At 39.6% G+C, this 21,907-nt stretch overlaps 1 protein-coding gene across 2 annotated transcripts in view; it reads right to left on the bottom strand.

The window, feature by feature from the left end:
• Positions 1-2,221: 2,221 nt before the first annotated feature.
• LANCL1 (LanC like glutathione S-transferase 1) overlaps positions 2,222-21,907 on the bottom strand; it is a 41,481-nt gene continuing 21,795 nt past the window's right edge. For both annotated transcript variants that reach the window (XM_010602189.3, XM_003406085.4), the window contains exons 4-10: positions 16,612-16,819; positions 9,102-9,237; positions 8,419-8,565; positions 6,194-6,376; positions 4,729-4,905; positions 4,227-4,299; positions 2,222-3,685 (exon numbers count right to left, since the gene is read on the bottom strand). In XM_010602189.3, coding sequence (XP_010600491.1) covers positions 3,609-3,685; positions 4,227-4,299; positions 4,729-4,905; positions 6,194-6,376; positions 8,419-8,565; positions 9,102-9,237; positions 16,612-16,819 — 1,001 coding nt within the window. In that variant the 3' untranslated portion in view covers positions 2,222-3,608. The remainder of the gene's footprint in view (positions 3,686-4,226; positions 4,300-4,728; positions 4,906-6,193; positions 6,377-8,418; positions 8,566-9,101; positions 9,238-16,611; positions 16,820-21,907) is intronic.

Below are 21,907 nucleotides of genomic sequence, written 5' to 3'. Positions count from 1 at the left end.
ATCCTGGGCAATTCACAACTCCTCTCCAGCCTCTGCATATACATTTTACAATTAAATTAGGCCTCACTTAATGCTCTCCTCTGTTCAAAGTGCCTTTCAGAATTGGTCAGCAGGGAAATCAATTTCTAGAATCAGGCCTCTAGTTATTAACTACACAGTAGACTCTCACATGTATGAGATGGTTAATACACTGCTCTGCTTGAAGCCTAGTAGATTCTTCCTAATTTTATAATGACCAGATTTTAAAATATTTTCCCCCAATAAATCTCTGTTTTCAAAAAGGACTGCATATCATGTCTGATTCAATGATGAAGAAAAAGTCAGGAATAAACCCTAGAGGGTAAAATGTATGAAGAAAAACGAGAGAGTGGTATGTAAGTCATCATTTACCATTGAAAGAAAATATTTTTAAAGTTCAAACCGAGCATAGGACAATATATAGTGCTAATAAAATTTTATTGCAAACCAGTAAGTTAAATCCTTTACAGAATAAAGAACTACATACGATCCTAGCCCTTCCCAATAAGTGACAATGTAACATTGGGGTGGACTCCCCGAATATCCCAAACAAACTTGTTTCTCTATGGAAGAGAAACAGCTCTTCCACAGCTCAGCAATACTGACAATACAGAAATGCGGCGCTCTGGCCCGTTTAGGGGCACCAGAGCTGGAATCAGATCTAGTATGGGTAGTAAAAAACTACAGATGAGTTCTAGAAGCCGAATGAGTAGATGAGTAGATGTTCACTCCTCACATTTTGTATTTCAGAATCAGCTAAAGGCAGGGCATTGTAAGATCAGACACAAGTTAACCTGAGGACGTAGGAGCAGAGTATGCCTCTCAATCCAGTTATTCAGGGAAGTGGGAATAAAGAAAATGGCCTCGGATCCACTCTTATCCAAAATTCTACCTACCAAGAAAGGCTTTGATGCCAAATAATTGGAACTGACATCAAAGATGACAAAAGAGCAAATGACACTAAGGAGTAGAGACTGACAACTGAGGTGAGACTGAAGTCCAGTGGGGTCTATGGGAGTGGTCGAGATAATTCACTTTCACATGATGAAAAGTTAACTGCTGCCATTTTTCATCACTGCAGGAACAGAAGCATGGGACAGGATAAATGAATGCTGCCTGACAAGCTTTTAAGATCCTGCTACCTAGTCTTTGCATGGAAATAAGACACGCTATTTAATTTTCTGGAAAGCAACTTTTGGGAAAGTTTTTTTTTTATCAAAAAGAAAAATATCTGAGGGAAAAAGGTAATGCAGAAATAGAACTGAAACAAAGATGCTTCTTCCTCTTAAAACTAAGAAAGCTAGTGTAAAAGGTACTTTCAGTCTCTGCCATGGTATCAGGGTGTTGATCTTAGCTTTGTAGCCTTCTCCTGAGTTTAAAATCCTATCACAACTTCTGTTGTGTCTAAGCATAAACAAAACAAACAATGGCACAAATATAAAAACCTGCCAATTGAACAGCCGTCTTTAAAAATATATTAAAAGAAAAACAAACGGAACTTGAATTTTATTTGTATTGATGAATTCATTAATGGATGAGAGTAGCTAAACCACAGTTCAAATATTGGCAAGAATCTCATTCCTATGACTTCTCCCTGCCTTAAAATCTTCCTGGAGTTCAGTTAGTTGAGATGCTCGGAGAAACACTGTGATCTAGTCTCCTCTGGCTATGAGAAAGGTGTGTTTTGTTCTTTTTCCCTTGGTTAGTGACTACAGTAGCTAAAAGTGCAGAAACAACACAGTAAGACATTAAACTACCTGGGCTTTATTCTTTCAAGATGGACACCCAGCCAAGGGCAAATGAGCTTTGCTGAGCACTGTTACTTATTACCGTTGAATGCCGACACCGTTGATCTGAAACGTTCATGACAAAGGCACAGCGTGCACATAGCTTACCAGCAGCCCTTCAGAAATCCAAGAGGCACAAGGTAGTCCCCGACTTGCACAAGTAACAGAAGGAAAAAGTTAATCCTAGGAATTGAGCAGCGGGCTGATTTTTAGATCCCACTGTCAGGAGCCTTTAAAAGGTCAGACAACTTCCAATAATATTAGCTATTTTGGTGCTAAATGGAAAATAATAGAGGGCTGTTAACCACAGGAACCAGCATACATGCCGTGGGGATTTGGTTCAAAGTTCCAATAAAAACAGCATGTTTTTGTGACCAAGAGAGCTGTGAAAATAGGCACATTTAAAATTCTTAAACCCTGTTTTTTTTTTTTTTTAAAAGCCGCAAAGTGCTCTTAAATCAGTCAACACATAAGAAGAGATAAAATAGGCCTGGAAAGGCAGCAGTGGGAGGAGGAGGAGCTGCTGAGTCAAAACATTTGTACAGAATTTGAAGCACCAGGGGTTTTCATCTACCATATAAATTCCAGATTCTGAGGTCTCAGAGACTGATGAAATGTTAAGCCTAAGATATGCAAAGATATAGAAGCTATTTGTTTCAAACACATCACTGGATAATACCTTCTAAATAAATAGCATTTCTATCAAAAGCTTAATGTTCTTATTCAAGGTATTGGCTACAGATCATTTTCCCCTGAATTTTTTGTTTTAAACAAAAGTAGAGTGCTGTACTTATTTAGTGAAAAGACCAACATTTACATAAATTCATACGAAAGAAAATATGGCTTTTAGCTAATAGTCAGCACTAAAGCATAGTCATTGCAAAGTAAGTAAAACAACAAATCAAGGTTTAAGTCAGGTGGACTGGTGGACTCAAGTCCTAGGTCACAAAATATTCAGACATAAAACTTGCTTCCTGATCTCAAACTAACACCGAAAACAAACAAATTTAAATAAATACTTCCAAAATGTACTAGATTATTTTAGAGAAAGCACGAATCTGTTGTTATCATCAGCTTAGCGTGAACCAACCTTCAGATCAGAATTTTGAAGACAATCATCGCATTTTAGAAGTCTTTGATAAAAATGCTGGCTTACGGAGCCATGATGCATTATTGACCACCAACACAAAGGGGCACATTTGAAAGTATTTTCTCTCAAGTCTAAGTAGCCACGTGAATTGAAAAATGGTAGTTAGGTCCCAGACCGGTGTGCAACTCATGCAATTTTTCTCCTGGAAGCATAAAATTCTATTTTTGTCCCATTTCATAATCAACCACTTAGAGAAAGGCAGTCATAAAGCCATCTGACCTCCTCTTGGGAGGAAAACAAAGAGAAGAGGTGGAGGCCAATATCCAGTAAGATTCATATATTTATCGTTAACTACATTTAGTTTCTTCTAAAAATTCTTAGACTAGTAACAGACTGTCATATTGATAAGCTTAAATAAGAATTCCTCCAAGTTCTGACAGACATGTATGTATATGCCCTCCAAATATTCTACATACCACCCACTCTCCCTTTAGGAATAAAGCAACTAAAGGGAAAATATTTCCTTGGGTACATTCGAATAAAAGCCAATGGTAAGGACAAGGAAGGAACTGAACTAATGTCACATTCAGAAAAATATTAATCAAGTACACAGTTTAACTCTATGTTTCAGTGAAAAGCAATGAAAGCACATAGCCCAGGTTTGAATACACAGAGAGGGTCATGCAGTGAATTACGGGGTGCATGCTTTCCTTTCATAGCTCAAATGCAGGGAACTTGGCTTTCATGGGGACGAGCAGGTCAGACAGGAAATAGATTGTTCCAGCCATTCCTGAAGAAAGGGAAAGAGGCAGAAACTTATTACACCAAATAGGATGGCTCCATTTTTTTCAGCATCAACAATATTAATGGCAATGATTTAAATGAACTAGGAGTCTGTCTGTATTTATGTATGTTGCTGTTGAACTGCAGGCAGAGTAGAACCAGACATGTTCAAGTCACCGTCCTGTCATTACCATATGTGAGCTCTTTCACCAAGGGCCATTTACCTCTGCCTTCGGTCTCGACCTCTGTGAAGCTGGGGTAATAATGCCTACATGTTTTTGCTAAGTTGATTAACAGCAGTGTCAGCAAAGTGCTCAGCATGTGCCTGGCTGCATAAATGGTAGTCACCATTATGACTCCTAGTTAGGTCTGTGGTAGTTCAGCTGCTAATTAATTTTTAATATTGACTTATTAGGAAATAAAGAAGTAGCTTAAGAAATGGCTATAAAATTAATTTGCTGGTAAAATTCAAATGCAAGTACATTAAATACCAAGTAGACAAGTAGATACTAACATCATAAGGCAAATAAGTAATGTGTGAGGAATACCTTCAAAGAGGGAGAAGGGGGTGTCCGGTGTTCTACATCCATGTTCTCCATAATCTAAGCACCACTCAGCAAACTGAAAAGGAGGCCAAGTTAAATTACTGCAGTGATTTCTTCCAGACCCTTCCAAAAGTCATAGAGACTCTCCCTAAGAATTACTCTGAAAAGCCGAAAATTGTTAAGGATAAATGCAGAAAAATGTGTAGCCTGAGGGAGAATATGCAGCAAAGGAGGAATTTAATGAGCTACTTGGGCCACCCATCTGCAAGGTTATCAAAGAGACAGAAGGAACAAAACTATCCTATGTCTTTTTTTTTTTTTCTCCATAACTGCTGTTGGGTAGAATTATGTCATTTAAAAATAAAAAGCTAATTCAATTTAAAGGCTTTTGAAAGTTTTTTTAAGTACTGGTTTAAAAAATAAATTAATTAAGCCAGATTAAGTGAAGCCCTTTGTACAACCTCCTGGGAAGAGAAGACTTCTCTTTGGCAGCTCTGAAGCCTACCTTACAGGCCCTATACAGGTACTTCATATCCTGTGTGAGGTTGTATAGGGTCAGGAAGGCATAGGCATTCCCCGCGGTGCCATGGCACAGTCCATATCCTTTCTTCAGCAACCCATACTGCCAGATCACGTCCGCACACTGGTAGGCGTCACGGAGATACCGTTCCTCTTTGAACACCTGCAGGGGGTAAGGGACATTCAGTTTTATTATAAGGGATATAAAAGAAAGTTCTACTAACATTCTTTCCTGACAGGTAAAAAGGAAAAGAGGGCGGTAAGGAAGGGGTGGATAGAGTAAGGTGGCTTGCCAAGAGAGGGTGAGGATTTTAGTGATAGAAAGATGTATTATAGTGGTGGTAACAAATGACTAAATTCACTATATTTGCTTTTTTTTTTTTTTTTAAATAACTGGGCATGGCCTTGTCTGTATAGTCTACAAACTGTGTGTGTTTGTGTATGCAGGTGTTATTGATAAAGTTGCATTATTTAACTGCCAACTTGTTATCATCAGTCACTCTCCAAAGAAGACATGCTATCTTTTTTAGTAACAATGATGTCCTTCACTACTAGGAAGTTTCTTTACACACTGGAGAAGAAACTGTCATGTATTTATATGCAAATTGACTGTAAACTACACTTTGTCAGAAAAATAGAGACAAACCTTTACAATCTTCTGCTGACTCCTAACCCTGGTGGTGTAGTGGTTAAGGGCTACGGCTGCTAACCAAAAGGTTGGCAGTTCAAATCCACCAGGTGCTCCTTGGAAACTCTATGGGGCAGTTCTACTCTGTCTATACAGTCGCTATGAGTCGGAATTGACTCGATGGCAGTGGGTTTGGTTTGTTTTTGGAAATCTTGATCAAAGACTTGACAGATACTCTCTTGAGTAGACATTTTTAATACCTAAGTATTAATACTAAGTGTCTTTAAAAGTAGAATAAGGCAGTTTTACTTTTATTACAGTATCTGCTGGAATTAATGAGTTTGATAGTATGATCAGAACAAATAGCTGCTTCCTTAGTTTTTGAAAGTGTTCCTATTATTTCCAACTTTCTAAGATGTAGAGTTCGAATATAAGTTTATTTCGGTTATCTGATGCCAGTGTCTATTTATAATATGCAAATTTGTAATTTTTAGATTTGGCATTTATGGCACCAAAAGTTTGGTTTATTTCTTTCTATTTTTAATAGAGCTTTTGGCATATTTAAAAATGTTATCTTGGCTCTGCCTCTGATGTTACAACCTTGGCTACTCTGAAGTCAATGAAACAATCTATTCCATGAAATATTGCCTGCTTATGGACGAATACTGTAAAAATGCATTATAATCCATTTACCAAAGTGATCTTAGGTCCAACAGGTGATTTATTTATTGCTCCTTTAAGAATTACACAGATGACTAATTTTAAATTATAAAATTTTATTATGTGTTCCAATCTATTTCTAAAATGAGGAAATGCATAGTACCTTATAGGCCTGGATAAGCATGTAGATTACTCCAGGGGCACCATGGCACCAATGGACAAGCAGATCTCGATTATCGCCCACACATGGAGGGTAATTGCCGGAAGGGAATTTCAGCTGGCAGACATAGTCTACGCTGGGCTTGACCAAACCATGTAACTTCGCTTGGTTCACTTGAAGGCTTGGCTACAAATGAGAAAGGGTTATTGGTTCTGCTGAAGCAAAGAGACCTTCTTAGGCCTCAGGGTTGAGTTTTGAACTAGAAATAAAGCATGACCAAGAAGAACTGGAAGTCATTAAGAGCTTCTGGGTTCCATCCGATTTCTTTCACCTACTGGATGTTTTAGTTCCATGTTTTGTGATTTCATTTTGTGGTTTCAAATAATGGATCAAATTAAAATTCAGCTCAGCCAACTCTTGGGGCCTGCTGATGTATTATTATGTATTATATCATTTTTCAATATTTGTTTTTATCTACCTACATAGACTGATTTTCATGGGTCAATGCTTGAGAATCTGAGTGTAAACGGAACTTTCCTAAGGTTTCAATACTGAAAGCATGTTTCAAATACCACAAAGCCGGACACAAACCAAGCATGACTTTCATTATTCCATCTAGAGCAGTGTAGGTGATGTTTCCAATGGAAGAACACAGTGAGGGGTCGGCAGTGGTATGAAACAGAGGCAGGAGGCGGAGGTGGCAGGGAACTAAGAGATATTGATGACACAATTTCCACAGATATGGCATGTCCCCTAGTTCTCTAGGAGACATATAGATTCAACTTTACCCAAAGAATACTGTTCAACTCAGTTTAAAAATCAGAGTAGGATGAGTGGATTCTCCTCAAACTTGCAGGAATTATCCAACATGGCCAAAAACACTGTTTTGTTTTACACTGACACACAGGTGCCTACTATAATAGACTTTCAGGACTGAAAATTAAATTATTTCAAATAGGCAATAAGCTGCAAATGGAAAAATCAATACTTGGGTTTTCAGATTCTTTATTACAGCTAACAAAAAGCTGCAGGGCAAGATGCCTCCTGATGGTCTGTTTCAATGCAAGGTCAACGAGGTGCTCAGCCACTGACACGTGTGACTCCAGCTCACCCTGCAACTTTAAAAGGCAAACTCTTCTTTCTTGAACACTGAGGAGTCTACATTTACTTATCGAAATGAGACACTGAAGGAATGTGCTGGAAAATGGAAGAAATTTAAGTCTAAATGGTAAAACACCCTAATTATAAAACTTCTAATTGAGAAGTGCAGAATGAATGTAACAGTTGGTCTCTTACACTAACACCTAAGTGTGACTTTGCACTCGAAAGCAATAATAACCTTGAGTTTTTCAGTTTCACTGTCATTGTTTATGGTAGCGGGCAGGTAAGACATTGACTCTGTATTTTTATAGCCAGTTACTAAACCAGATGATAGTAGTGTATACCCAAGCACCCATATTGAACATATTAAAGACTTTTCTTTATGTCATACTGTGGGGCCAGGAGTACCTCTGCTGCCATTAAATTTTTTTTCTTGCCATGAATCCTTAAAGAGAGATTATTAAGCTCATTAAAATGATTCACTCATGAGAAGTTCTCTTCTGACTGCCTCCCCCCTCCCCAAAAGCTACGCTTGTTGCAGTAAATTCTATGTGTCCTTAGTCTACTCAACTTTGGCAGATGTCTCCCAGGAGTACCAGATCCTAAGAACTGTTGGGCACAGCAGATTCGGCTACTTTTCAGGTAAGTTACACAAAATCCAATGAAGGCCCCTTAGCTTTGCTCTCTAAGCTGGCCTGAGGCAACGTGTGCTCATTTGTTTTCTATTGATATTGTTTTTACTGCTGGCCTATGTTTCAGTGGGCTGTGCCTTATAATGAGGAATAATATTCTCAACTCAAGACATCTGCTGAGAGAGAAGAGAAGAGCAGGAGGCACTTCCTGCAGAATTCTACAACAAAATACTTTTAGTCTGCACAAATGCCACAAGGTAGTTAAGTGTGGTCAGCTACAAATTAAATGTCATCTCAAAGCACAGTGCCCTTTATGTTTACAAACTTTAAAATACACACTGGGAAGTATTACTTTTGTTTATCTAGGATGGTTACTACAAGGAGAGTGATGCAGGGGTCGAGGAATAACAAAACAGAGCCAGAGCACTTCTCTTCTTAACCAAGACAGTCTACTCAGAAAGCACAACTTAAAGTCTCACCATCATCACCTCTTACCTGCATCAGGAAGTAATAAATTCCTGCTAGGCCATGAGCAGCCCCCACATAATATTCCTGGTACCATTCGTACATCAGTGGAGTCTTTGCTGTGAAGTTTCTCTTTCTAGCCAGGCTTTCTCCAGAGGTTAAAACCGTTTCACAAATCTACAGTGAGAAACCGACCCAAATAATGAGAGAATGAGAATAAAAGCCTTCCCGGTGGAGGCCGAGAGCTTTTCGCTGAGGGGAACGTGGTGAATCAGACACTGGCTTACAGCCACGAAATGGCCGTTTAATTCTGCACTTAGGGAAGTGGGCGCAACTGCATTCTCCCCAAAAGAGGGAAGTCGTGATCCATTCTGAACTCTCCACCTGTCGAAGGAGAGGATCATTCCTTCAGGCAGGAAAGGGTGTTCTGTATCTAGGAGGAGAAACCGGGCCCTCTTTTTCTTCTGAAAGGGTCTATAAGCTCTCAGATGGAGCAGGCTGGAGTTCTTACTCAGACTCACTGTCTACAGTGTGTCCAACAGCGCTCAGGGTGCAACTGCTGGTTCTCTGATCACGCCTAACTTTTTGAAGGCAAGATACGCTTTCCCGCTACTTGGGATGTGCTAACTGGGCAAACAAAAACAATAGTGTAAGCAGAAGTAAGTAAGTGGGATCTTAAAAAGGCTCCTAAAAACCCCACAAAACCCTGGTACCTGCTGAATGTGGCTCTGGGGAATCTTTTCCTCTTCAAAGTGCTTATTCACGAAAAGAAGCGCATAGATGTAGCCCATTCGTCCGTACAGCATTTCATTCGGGACATGGGGATCAATCTTATTTAGGTGAATCAGCCTGGAATACAAAATACATGCCTAAGATAATCTGAAAGGGATCTGAGTGGTATACATCTTAAAACACACATATACACAAACACATATATATTTTTCTGATTAAGTGGGCTGATCCAAACTAAAAGGGTAGTTAGGCTTCAAAAATCAGCTCTCAACTAAATTTATGAAGTTCACAATGCAGCTGACAAACAAGAAATTCGAAGACTGAAAGAATACAAGTGAATGGCTGAGGTTATCTGATGCCTCCTCAGTTCCTCACGGACGCATGCCCCATACTACGTTAGCGATCCTGGCTAGAGAGGCCAAGAACTGCTGGCTATAACAGCATTTAGTCTGAAGAAAGGGCTATGCCAACACTCAAAGGGTCATCAGTTTCCATAAAATGAAATGCTTCCTTCACCCACTGTCACCTTCCTTGGTTTATTTCTTATGTGTTACCAGGCTTATTTGAATATCTGTACAGTAGCCTGGTCTATCACACAAATGGTACCAAACATATTAGTCAGTCTCTCTGCCTCCTTAGTCTCCCAGCCTTCCATTTCTTCTCTTCAGAAACAACCATGGTTACCAATTGCTTGTAAATTCCTAGAATTACTTTATGTACATATAAGCATACATATACACATACCTAAAATACACACTTGTCGTCAAGTTGATTCTGACTCACGGTGACCCCACGCATGTCTAGAACTGTGCTTACAGGGATTTCAGTGGCTGATCTGTTGGAAGTAGACCACCAGGTCTTTCTTCCAAAGTGCCTCTAGATGGACTGGAACCTTCGACGTTTTGATTAATGGCCTAGTGTGTTAACTGTTTGCACCACCCAGGGACTCCTAAGCATAAGTGTACACATTTATAAATTCCCCCAAATGTTCTCCACCTTGCTGTTTAACAATGTATCTTGACAATCACTCTATTTCAGTACACACAGAATAGTCTCATTCTTTATAATGGTCGCACAGTATTCTATTGATAGGATAGTGCTATAATTTATTAGCTCTCTATTGATGGATTCAGGAAGCCCTGGTAGCATAGTGGTTAAGTGCTATGGCGGCTAACCAACAGGTTGGCAGTTCAAATCTGCCAGGTGTTCCTTGGAAACTCTATGGGGCAGTTCTACCCTGTCCTACAGGGTCGCTATGAGTTGGAATCGACTCGACAGCAGTGGGTTTTACTGACGAATTCAGTTCAGCTTCTCAAAAAAAGTTTTTAATTCTGGTTCCAGGTGAGATGCAGTAAGCACATTCCACCCCAACTCACTCACTAAATGCAGCTTTGAAACAGACAGAAGGCATGAGCAGCTGTTTGAGGACTCTGAAAAGTAAATACAGTACAACTTGGGAAAGCGGGAACCTATATAAGGCGAAAGCTGTCAGAAAAGAAAAACTCAAGTATTTTCCACTGAAATGAGAAACAGAAAAGTGGTAAGACTGCACCCTGTCAAAGGCAGAAAACTTGCGAGACCTGGAGAAACAAGGCAGTCCCAGTGAGTTTGGCTCTCAGAGGTTTCACTGTAGTAGCAGGTAGACTGGGAAAGAAGACCAGGATTGAAGAACCACCAAACCAGTGGTGAATTTATTGTATTTTCCCCTCTGGTATGTCCTGGCCTGAGCTCAGCACTGCCCCAAACAGAGAAGAGCCACCAGAAAAAGCCCTCTGGTTCTACTTGGAGGAAGAACAGGAAAGGCAACTCCTAAGGTCAGAGAGTGGGGACAACTCCCCATTTTTATTTTCCTTTTTTTTTCCATCCTTTCATGCCCCTCAGCCCAAGCAATTTTATGGTGGCAGCAGAAGCAGTGGCAAGGAGAGACACAGGAGCCAAACCTCTGAGGGAAGGATACCTTCCTTACAGATAGAGGAGCTGTGGTGGAATCCCCACTGCTTTTTCACTCTCTCTGCTCTCCCCATCACTTGGCCCCAGATGCAGGCACACTCATGGGGCAGAGTAGGGTAACAAAAGCTTTCTTGCTGGAGGCCCAAAAAGGGAAGCCCCAGGGGACTGGCAAGTAGGGGGAGATAGCAGAGAGAGAAGAGCTCAGGAAAGGGACCATATTTGATAGTCTGAATTCTGACAACAAACTTTTTTTTGGCAGCAAATAGGGAAAATGTCCTTGCTGGTTTCGATTTTTTTATCTGAAGAAATTCTGAAAGCCCATCACAGTTCTCCTCTGAATCAGCTATAAATTCCGATGTGATCCCATTTAAGTTGTTAAACAATTTAATTTCTGGTGAACTTGATGTTATTATATTAGTGTACCAGAAAAGTATGATGAAAGAGCCAGGGAATTTCTGGAAAAGCGTATTAATTAGAGATTAACCTTACCATATAACTGCTTTGCAACAGGTAGCTTATGACACTGAATATGCTACTTAACTTCTGTACTTTAAACTTCTCCTCTATAAAATAAATGGCCCCTTCCAATTTTAAAATTCTTTCATTTGTTGGCTGTGTGGAAATTTACTTTGAAAACAGTTAAGTATAAATAGTGTGCTGTGCCTATGAGTGTAGTATGTCACCTAAGCTTAGTCTATAAAAAAAAAAAAATTTTTTTTTTTTTTCAAGAATAATTAGATTTGAAGTATCAGAAATCATACCTCTGGGGTCACTAGTCATATCTGAAATATTCTAACCAGGATGTCACTTTGAGGACTAAGGTACACCTGACCTAAGCCATGGTATTTTCGATTGCCTCACATGCTTGCAAAAACTGGACAATGAATAAGACTGAAGAATTGATGCCTTTGAATTATGGTATTGGTGGAAGACCCTAAGGAGATGGATTGACACAGTGGTACAACAATGGGCTCAAACATAGCAATGATTATGAGGATGACACAGGACCAGGCAGTGTTTCCTTCTGTTATACACAGGGTTGTTATGAGTTGGAACTGAATGAAAGGCACCTAACAACAACAACCAAGATCAACATCCAGAGGATTTATCACTTCAAATAACCTTCTGGAAATCTATGCCAGAGGATTTGTTAATTGGGTAAGAAATGACAGAAAGTGGCTTTTTATTGGCATGGTTCAAGATGGGTGGTAGGTTGGGGGATGGTAGAGGCTCTACTGTCCTTTGATGAACAAGGGCAAAGAAGTGCCTGAGGACAATGCAGCTTTCTCTGAGCTGTAACAATGGGGTATTTATATTTGGTTGTGTGCGTGTGTTCTTGCTAATAAACGTTTGTACATTTGGCAGAATTTGGTCCACTGCTTGCTTTCGTTGTAACACACGCAGCGGCAAGGTTATAACTGAGTATACAGCCTCCACCGCTAACGTATGGAGAACACTAATATTTACAAAAACAAACAAGGAAACAAAAATCTCATAGCTGCTACCACCAGTTGAAGACAGTTCTCCCAGCCAAAGCAAAGGTATGTGCGAAAGAGAAAATAATTTACCCCTCCCCCACTTCTACCTCAAGCCTGTGGTGAGGGGAGGGGAGGACTTTAAATAATTATGAAGAGATCATGTTTTAATAACCAGAATGAGATAGTTTTAATCACTTTAAAAGTGGCTGAAAGTTATGAAACAAGCACTGAGAACAAGTTATTCACGAGAGTCCTTAAGGGCACTTACTCCCCAGTGGTAAAGAGGGGTTGGAAAAGCACGGCTGGTTGCAGTTTCTGAAGTTACATTTTTCATATACTAAACCCAAACCCATGGCCTTTGAGTAGATTACGACTCATAGCACCTCTATTAGACAGAGTAGAACTGCCCTAGAGGGTTTCCAAGGCTGTAAATCTTTGCAGAAGTAGACTGCCACATCTTTCTCCCACGGAGTGGCTGGTGAGTTTGAACCACTGACCTTTTCGTTAGCAGCCAAGCACATAACCACTATGCCAACCGGGCTCAAAAAATTGAGGAATCTCGATCAAGTTGGTTAAGCATGCAAATGCCAGTTCATGCCAGGTTTTTTTTCCTTCTTTTTCTTCTACAAATATAGGCAATAAACTCATAGTGAACAGTGGTTATCTTAGTCATGGATTGCTTTTAGTTTTCTTGTAACACCTTATTTGACTTTTTTTGTTTTAATTCAATGTCAACAGGGTTATCTGGTTGGTAGAATTAGGGGCCAGTTTGTTTTCTACTTTGTATTTTTTTGTATTTAACAATACCATATGGGTATATACACATATTTATACTCATACACACATTATTGTTATGTTGTTGTTAGGTACTGTTGAGTCGGTTCCGACAAATAGCAACCCTATGTACAACAGAGTGAAACACTGCCTGGTCCTGCACCATCCTCACAATCGTTATGCTTCAGCCCACTGCTGCAGCCACTGTGTCAATTCATCTCGTTGAGGGCCTTCCTCTTTTTCACTGTCCCTCTACTTTATCAAGCATGATGTCGTTCTCCAGGGACTCATCTCTCCTGACAACATGTCTAAAGCACATGAGACAAAGTCTTACCATCTCACTTCTAAGGAGCATTCTCACTGTACTTTTTCCAAGACAGATTTGTTTTTCTTCTGGCAGTCAGTATTCTTCACCAACATCATAATTCAAAGGTGTCAATTCTTCTTTGGTCTTCCTTATTCACTGTCCAGCTTTCCCTATTTTGCATGCCTTCTGAGCAACTCATTTTCCAGCACTATATCAGACAATGTTTTGCTGCTATTCATAAGGTTTTCACTAGCCAATTTTTTCAGAAGTAGACCGTCAGGTCCTTCTTCCTAGTCTGTCTTAGTCTGGAAGCTCCACTGAAACCTGTCCACCAAGGGTGACCCTGCTGGTGTTTGAAATACCACTGGCAAAGCTTCCAGTATCACAGTGACACGCAAGCCACCACGGTACGACAAACTAACAGATGCATGGTGGAACACATACACACCTAAGTACCTAGTATTTTTTAAGAACTTAAAAACGTTTAAGAAAAATTCTATTTTTTCTCCTGACAGAACTGACGATTTGGTCATGTTGGAACCTTAAGAAAATGAAACCTGCTTACTAGATCAAAACTCAACAGTTGTAACAGAATGAGGGTCTCAAAGTTCTGATAAGGACCTACTGTCAAGTTTTAATAGAAATGTATCAATTGTATAGAATTTATATATAAAAAATCGTTTTTAAATTTACTTTTGCAAGGAAGATCAAAAGAACTACCCAAAAAGGGAAAATACTATGACTTTTTAAAATAAACACTGTTCTATAGAAATATTACTCAGAACAATTATTGCATTAACTTCAATTATGTTCCTATTGAGATAAAAAATGTTTGAACCATGGTACAGTATTAGAAAATGCTGTTTATTTATCAATGTTATGGCCTACACTACCAGGAGGTGGCGCTGTATAATTAGCATTCCAATTATTTTTGCAGTCAAATTCATTTACATTTGGAAAGTTCAAAGTAGGTAGCAGATAGCTTTCAAATACTTGAAAATGAAGTACTGCCCAGAACATATCATTAAAATAATACTTTGAGAGTAATAAAGGAAGTATTGCACTTTTTCTGGATTTGAATTCAAGCTACTAAAATTTACTAGTTGGGCCTGATAATTACTAAAAAAAAAAAAAAAAAAAAAAGGCAGGACTTTTAAAAAAATTTATTTATTTTGTTGTTGTTGAGAGTATACACAGCAAAACATACACCAATTCAACAGTTTCTGCGTGTACACTTCAGTGATACTGGTTATATTCTTCTGGGTGTGCATCCATCCTAACCCTCCTTTTCTAAGCTTTTCCTCCCCCCTTAACATAAACTCACTGCCCCCTAAGGTTCCATCTCATCTTTCCAGCTGCTGTTGTCGATTTGATCCCAATAAAGGCAGGACTTTTAACAGCAGGTTTTACGTGTTATATTCTCAAGATAAAATGAAGAAATGACAGCATTTATAAATCATAATGGTTATTTTATGTTTTCAGAAACTCTCAAGCCCAGAAGCACATCATGCAACTCTATTTGTTTTGATATGTTGATACTAATAGCAAGCAACCTTTAGAAGAGACAAGTCACTGAGATGCCACTGAAGGAATAAAGACCTATGCAAACAGGATAGTTCTGCACCACACCTAGCAGTATTTCCCCAGGGTGTTACTAGCGAGAGTTTTTGCCTTGTATTATCAAAAGGTTTGTAACTTTTTAAAAAGCTGTTTTCTGACACATCACACTATAAAGGAGAGTGTATATGTTCTCCTGACCAGAAAGCCAAAGTTCTTCATCATTCTTTAGTACCGACCCCAAAGCACTATATATGAAACCAAAAAAACAAACCTGTTGCTGCCGAGTTGATTCTGACTCGTAGCGACCTTACGGCACTATATATATCAGGTTTTTTTTTTTATATCAGGTTAATCACTTAATTGACTACAACACAGATGGTACTCTCTATTCGTGTAGTAACACTGAGTATCTCTGTGTAGAAGGAAGGTGAAAATGGACATGGTATAAATCTGGTAGTAGGAGGAGCTAGAGCTATTATCCTTACCCTGCGTCACCCAGACTAGCGGCAGGACAAGTTTAATATGAACACACACACACACCCGCGCCCCCAGGAGTAACCTTTCTCTTCTAGAGCTACACACTGGACTTCCGTGGGGGCAAATGACACATAAATCCAGATCTTCAATTTTAATATAAATAAAGGTTGTCCACTAGACGCTTATCAAATATGAAGATTTACTGAATGTTGGGACTAATAAACTACAATACTACCTTACTGAGACAGTGGTGGTCGAGTGGTAGAATTCTTCCCTCCCATGTGGGAGACCTGAGTCCGATTCCCGGCCAGTCAATGCACCGCATGTGCAGCCACCACCCAACTGTCCAGAGATTTACCTGGTGGTTATGATGCTGAACAGGTTTCGGCAGACGCCTGTGATCTATAGGGTTTTAATTGCCTGATTTTCAAAAGATCACCAGGTCTTTCTTCCTAGTCCATCTTAGTTTGGAAACTCTGCTAAAACCTGTTCATAAGCTTCTAGTGGGCAACCCGTATTTATATTAAAACTGCAGATCTGAACTTATGTGTCATTTGCCCCCAGGGAAGTCAGTTTTGAGTCAATTTGTAGCTCTTACGAGGCAGGCCTCTCCTGGAAGTAAACAGTACTTTTTTCAAATTACTGATCTTAGTTAGCACCTTACATTATTAGCAATTGCATGATTAGGCTCTTGATCTCATTTCTGTTACTGAACTGATGTCTGGTCTGGAACATGCCAGGGTCCTGTATTCTGTAATAAAATAGGGATGATAATGGCTGTCCCTTAACTAAAACATAGGAATAATGTGAGAATTGATCAAATGACAGTAGGAAGATTTATCTGCTGGGAGAAGAGGAAACTCACTAGGCTGTTCTTTTGCTACACAAGGAGAATGAATGTATAAGGATGTCTAGATAACGGTCCTCAGAAAGGACAATGATTACCGCGTGATGTAATCTTCTGCCTGCTTCGCATTCTTCATCTTGTGATACAGTACAGCAGCCGCAGCGAGAGGGCCTGCATCCCCACACAGGAAGGTGATGGAACGCTTGCTCAGACAGTTCAGACTCTGCTTCACGTAGCCATGTGCCATCTGCAGGTAGGCAGGGTCCCCGAACACATCATAGAGATGTAAGTAAAGCACAGCAATACCTGGGAAGCAAAAGGAAAACAAGGCATCTCCTAACACAGTACGGGAGGAAAGAGAAAAATGAGGAAAGCCCAGTGGACTGTATCATCCTGGTGTGTCTTTTGATAAGCTATGGCAAACACGGAACTTATCTGGGAGTTCAGGTGACCTCAGTTTGAGAGTCAGCTCTTACTAAGCAGCTCTAAGAACTAGAAGAGGCACACAACTTGTTCTCAGCTTCCTCCATCATTACAACTCTTAATAATAAGAACTCTAAGACCCTGGCCAATAAAGAGACAAAGAGTTGAGTATTAATCCCTGTTGTACACTGGCTATTGTGTTACTGTATTCTTTTTAATTGTTAAATAAGTCATCAAACTATGGTTACAAATAATCATTTATTAAATGAACAACAAATTGATAAGAAATGAATTTGTTTTGTTCTTGTGAGCTAAAGCTATTTAGACGAGGGGATGAAAACCTTAGTTTCTTTTTATATAAAAGACAACTTCCTGTGTGAGAAGGTAGTTAGAGTCATCAAATCCACACTCCAGTATCATTCCAGGCAGGAACTATAAGAAAACAAAGTTATTTGGTATTTGAGAAAATATACTCAGCTTCTCCTTTACTTTTTTGTCTGTTGAGAGCCGAGCCACTTCAGGAGCTATAATGTGAAAGCTGTCAGAGACTTTTGCTTTGGGCCTTTCCCCATGGGCTCCGTATGCCACTCTGGAAGCCTGGGATGTGTAATTGAGGCGTGTCTGCATGTCCTTATTCCAAATGCCTGTCACAGTAGATACAGCCTTCCCTTTGAAGCCGTCTGGTCTCAGGGTGGACTCAGAGATGTGGAATAGGGAGCCTGCCCGCCTGCAGCATTTTCAGAAACTCATTTTTCCCCTTAAAGTACATTTTCCATCTCATTTACCATTTTTAGAAGACACAGAGCCTATGTTTAAATCTAAATTAATAGAGCTAATCTCTTCACGGATTTCAATGCAGTAAAAATGTTGCTTGCAAAATTACTTTTCACTGTACTGAGGACAATTTTAAATTTAGATAGTTTTCTCATTTTGCATGGGTAATCTTCAAAGCTTTGTGCTACAGACAATTCAATTTCACATGTATATTAAGGCCAAATTTTCATTTCCTGCCGAAGTTAATAACCTTGTCTGCTCTTTCAAAGTGGCTCTGTGTTAGTAATTCTACAAGCTGATGATCAGATGTACCAATGCTTACAGTTTGTAGATATAAGTGTACGCAACTGCAGTATAGGGGTGAGGAAAAAAAATCTCCTTTTCACAAATGATCAATGTCAAGAGCTTCTTCTTGAATTAGGTCCTTAATGGGCTTCATCTCCATCCGTGCCACGAATTTGCAGGCGCTCCATTTTAAACTGTTACCCTTCCATGTTGCCCTCCTGTTCCCATTGCTGTCTGAACTCCCTAATTAAGTTATGCAAGCACCATAGCCAGATAATGACATGACTGAGAGCTGCAAAAATAAAAAGTGATTAAATACAAGTCCAGTGATTGCTTTCCTTTTCAGACCTTTTGTCTCTCATTATCAACAGTTCCTCTTGTCCTAAATATTTAACAAACAAAACACATTAAGGTTTGCAACTGTAAAATTTGATACATTTCTCAGGAAAAACACATAATCATTTCTCAAGTCTCACAATATTTCATTTGGATGAAAAATCCTGTTTTTTTTTTTTTTTTCTTTTTGATCTAAGTTTCCCCCCAGTAGGGCTGTCGTGGGATTCTGCAGCTTCAGGTTCCATCTCTCTTCACTCTTATTCTGGGTCTCGGTGTCTGTGTACAAGCAAACTTCTGAGGGTTGTAGTTTATGGTGTTTACCTTCCCTGTCACACAACACCCACAGATGAAAAGGGCATCAAGTAAGGAATGCTGCTGCCAATATTAATCTGTAAAAAATTCTTGGACAAGTTTATTATGAATTTGCCAAGGTCAGGAAAATGCCTAAGACAAAATGCCTAAGACATTTAATGCCTCAATTTTTTAAAAAGAGTTTATTTTATTTTTGTTGTTGAGAATATACACAGTACACCAATTCAATAATTTCTGCATGTACAATTCAATGATGTTAATTACATTCAAGCTGTGCAGTCATTCTCACCCTCCTTTTCTGAGTTGTTCCTCCTCCTTTAACATTAACTCACTGCCCCCTAGGTTTCCTATGTAATCTTTTGAGTTGCTGTTGTCAATTTGATCCCATATAGATCTTAAAAGAGCATAATTCTCAAGGCAGACATTGTTTACTGGTTAAGCTAAGCTATTGTTTGATTTTAAGAAGACTTCTTCAGGCGATATTTTTGGTTTAAGGTTGATAGATTATCTCAGGGCACTAGTTTTAGGGATTCATCCAGCCTCCACGGCTCCAGGAAGTCTGGAGTCTATGCCTCATCAATATTTTATACCCATGGGCCCTAATTTAATAATATAAAAAATGGGGGAACTACATGTGGCCAAATGTCTTAAACTTGATCCTCCAACACTTGACAATATTTGTGTATAGAACGCCACCTGTGCCTAAATCACCAAGAGCTTAGGCTTGGAGACAGCGGGCAAGGTGGGGAACCTTGATCAGATATACCAATGCTTATGGTTTATAGATAGAAGCATACAACTGCAGTATATGGGTAAGGAAAAAAAATCTCCTTTTCATAAATGATCAATGTCAAGAGCTTTGTCTAGAATTAGATCCTTACTGGGCTTCATCTTCATTCATCTGCAGGCGACCCGCTTTAAATTATTACCCTCTCATTTTGTCCTCCGTCTCCTACTGCTGTCTGATCAACACCAGGACTGTGCAGGGGAAATGCATTCATAGTCCTTATATGTCCTCAAAGGCCTGGCCTCAGCCACTGCTTTAACCAACACTTCTCAAATTGTTATCAAAATAACTATGTTCTTCACTGAAAAAGTCAAATAGTACTGCTAGTCTTAAGACACAAAACATCAGTCCCGTATCCGATTTCTGCCTCCCAGAGCAACCACTTTCAACCATTTTAGCTATTTCTTCTAGTATTTGCCTTCATATTTCTAATAACATGCTTATGTGCTATTTCTTATTTTATCTGTTTCAGATGTTTTTGACACATTCTACTCTGAGCGATGAGGATTTAGCTCTTTTGACAGAGACTGGTAAGTGGTCCCCCAAATGTCTCTTTCTTTTTCAACAATAAGGCCCCTTGATTTTAGCCGGTCACATGGCTGCCTAGAAGAGTCTCCTTTACAGCTGGGTCTGACTAAGTTATGGGACATAGTAGGAGTAGTGGAGGTAACTTCCAGAAAATGTTCTTGAATGGAGGGAACTTGCCATTTCTTTCCTCTTCTATTTTTTCTGGGCTGGACTTGGAGTTGATTTCAGACGTTTGGGATGATATGATGGGATGAACGTGTTTTACATGTGGCAAGGATGTAAATTTTGGGGGCCAAAGGGTGGAATGTCATGGATTGAATTGTGTCCCCCAAAAATATGTGTCAACTTGGCTAGGCCATGATTCCCACAGTATTGTGTGGTTGTCCTCCATTTTGTGACCTGATGTATTTATCCCATGTATTGTAAGTCTTGGTTGCTGTGATGCTGGAAGCTATGCCACAGGTATTCAGATATCAGCAGGGTCAACCATGGAGGACAGGTTTCAGCTGAGCTTCCAGACTAAGACAGACTACGAAGAAGGACCCGGAAGTCTACTTCTGAAAAGCATTAGCCAGTGAAAACCTTATGAATAGCAGTGGAACACTGTCTGATATAGTGCTGGAAGATAAGCCCCTCAGATTGGAAGGCACTGAAAATACAACAGGGGAAGTGCTGCCTCCTCAAAGTAGAGTCAACCTTAATGATGTGGATGGAGCCAAGCTTTTGAGACTTCCATTTGCTGCTGTGGCATGACTCAAAATGAGAAGAAACAGCTGCAAACATCCATTAATAATCAGAACCTGGAGTGTATGAAGTATGAATCTAGGAAAATTCGAAATCGTCAAAAATGAAATGCAACACATAAATGTCGATACCCTAGGCATTAGTGAGCTGAAATGGACTGGTATTGGCCATTTTTAATCGAACAATCATATAGTCTACTATGCTGGGAATGACAACTCGAACAGGAATGGTGCTACATTCATCGTCAAAAAGAACATTTCAACATCTATCCCGAAGTACAACGCTGTCAGTAAGAGGATAATATCCATACGCCTACAAGGAAGACCAGTTAATATGACTATTATTCAAATTTACACACCAACCACTAGGGCCAAAGATGAAGAAATAGAAGATTTTTATCAGCTGCTGTAGTCTGAAATTGATCGAACATGCACTTAAGATGCATTGATAATTACTGGCAATTGGAATGCGAAAGTTGGAAATGAGGAGGAAGGATGAGTAGTTGGAAAATATGGCCTTGGGGATAGAAACAATGCTGGAGATTGAACGACAGAATTTTGCAAGACCAACGACTTCTTCATTGCGAATACCTTCTTTCACCAACATAAACGGCAACTATACACATGGACCTCGCCAGATAGAACACACGGAAATCAAATTGACTATATCTGTGGAAAGAGACGATGGAAAAGCTCAATTATCATCAGTCAGAACAAGGCCGGGGCCGGCTGTGGAACAGACCATCAATTGCTCATATGCAAGTTCAAGGTGAAACTGAAGAAAATCAGAGCAAATCCACGAGAGCCAAGTTATGACCTTGAGTATATCCCACCTGAATTTAGAGACCATCTCGAGAATAGGTTTGACGCATTGAACACTAGTGACCGAAGACCAGACGAGTTGTGGAATGACATCAAGGACATCATCCATGAAGAAAGCAAGAGGTCATTGAAGAGACAGGAAAGAAAGAAAAGACCAAGATGGATGTCAGAGGAGACTCTGAAACTTGCTCTTGAGCATCAGCAACTAAAGCAAAAGGAAGAATTGATGAAGTAAAAGAACTGAACAGAAGATTTCAAAGGGCCTCTCGAGAAGACAAAGTATTATAATTACATGTTCAAAGAGCTGGAGATGGAAAACCAAAAGGGAGGAACACGCTCGGGGTTTCTCAAGCTGACAGAACTGAAGAAAAAATTCAAGCCTCG

This window comes from Loxodonta africana, chromosome 6, assembly GCF_030014295.1.
Source record: "Loxodonta africana isolate mLoxAfr1 chromosome 6, mLoxAfr1.hap2, whole genome shotgun sequence".
NCBI classification, from domain to species: domain Eukaryota; kingdom Metazoa; phylum Chordata; class Mammalia; order Proboscidea; family Elephantidae; genus Loxodonta; species Loxodonta africana.
This window is presented reverse-complemented; position numbering and strand designations above follow the sequence as displayed.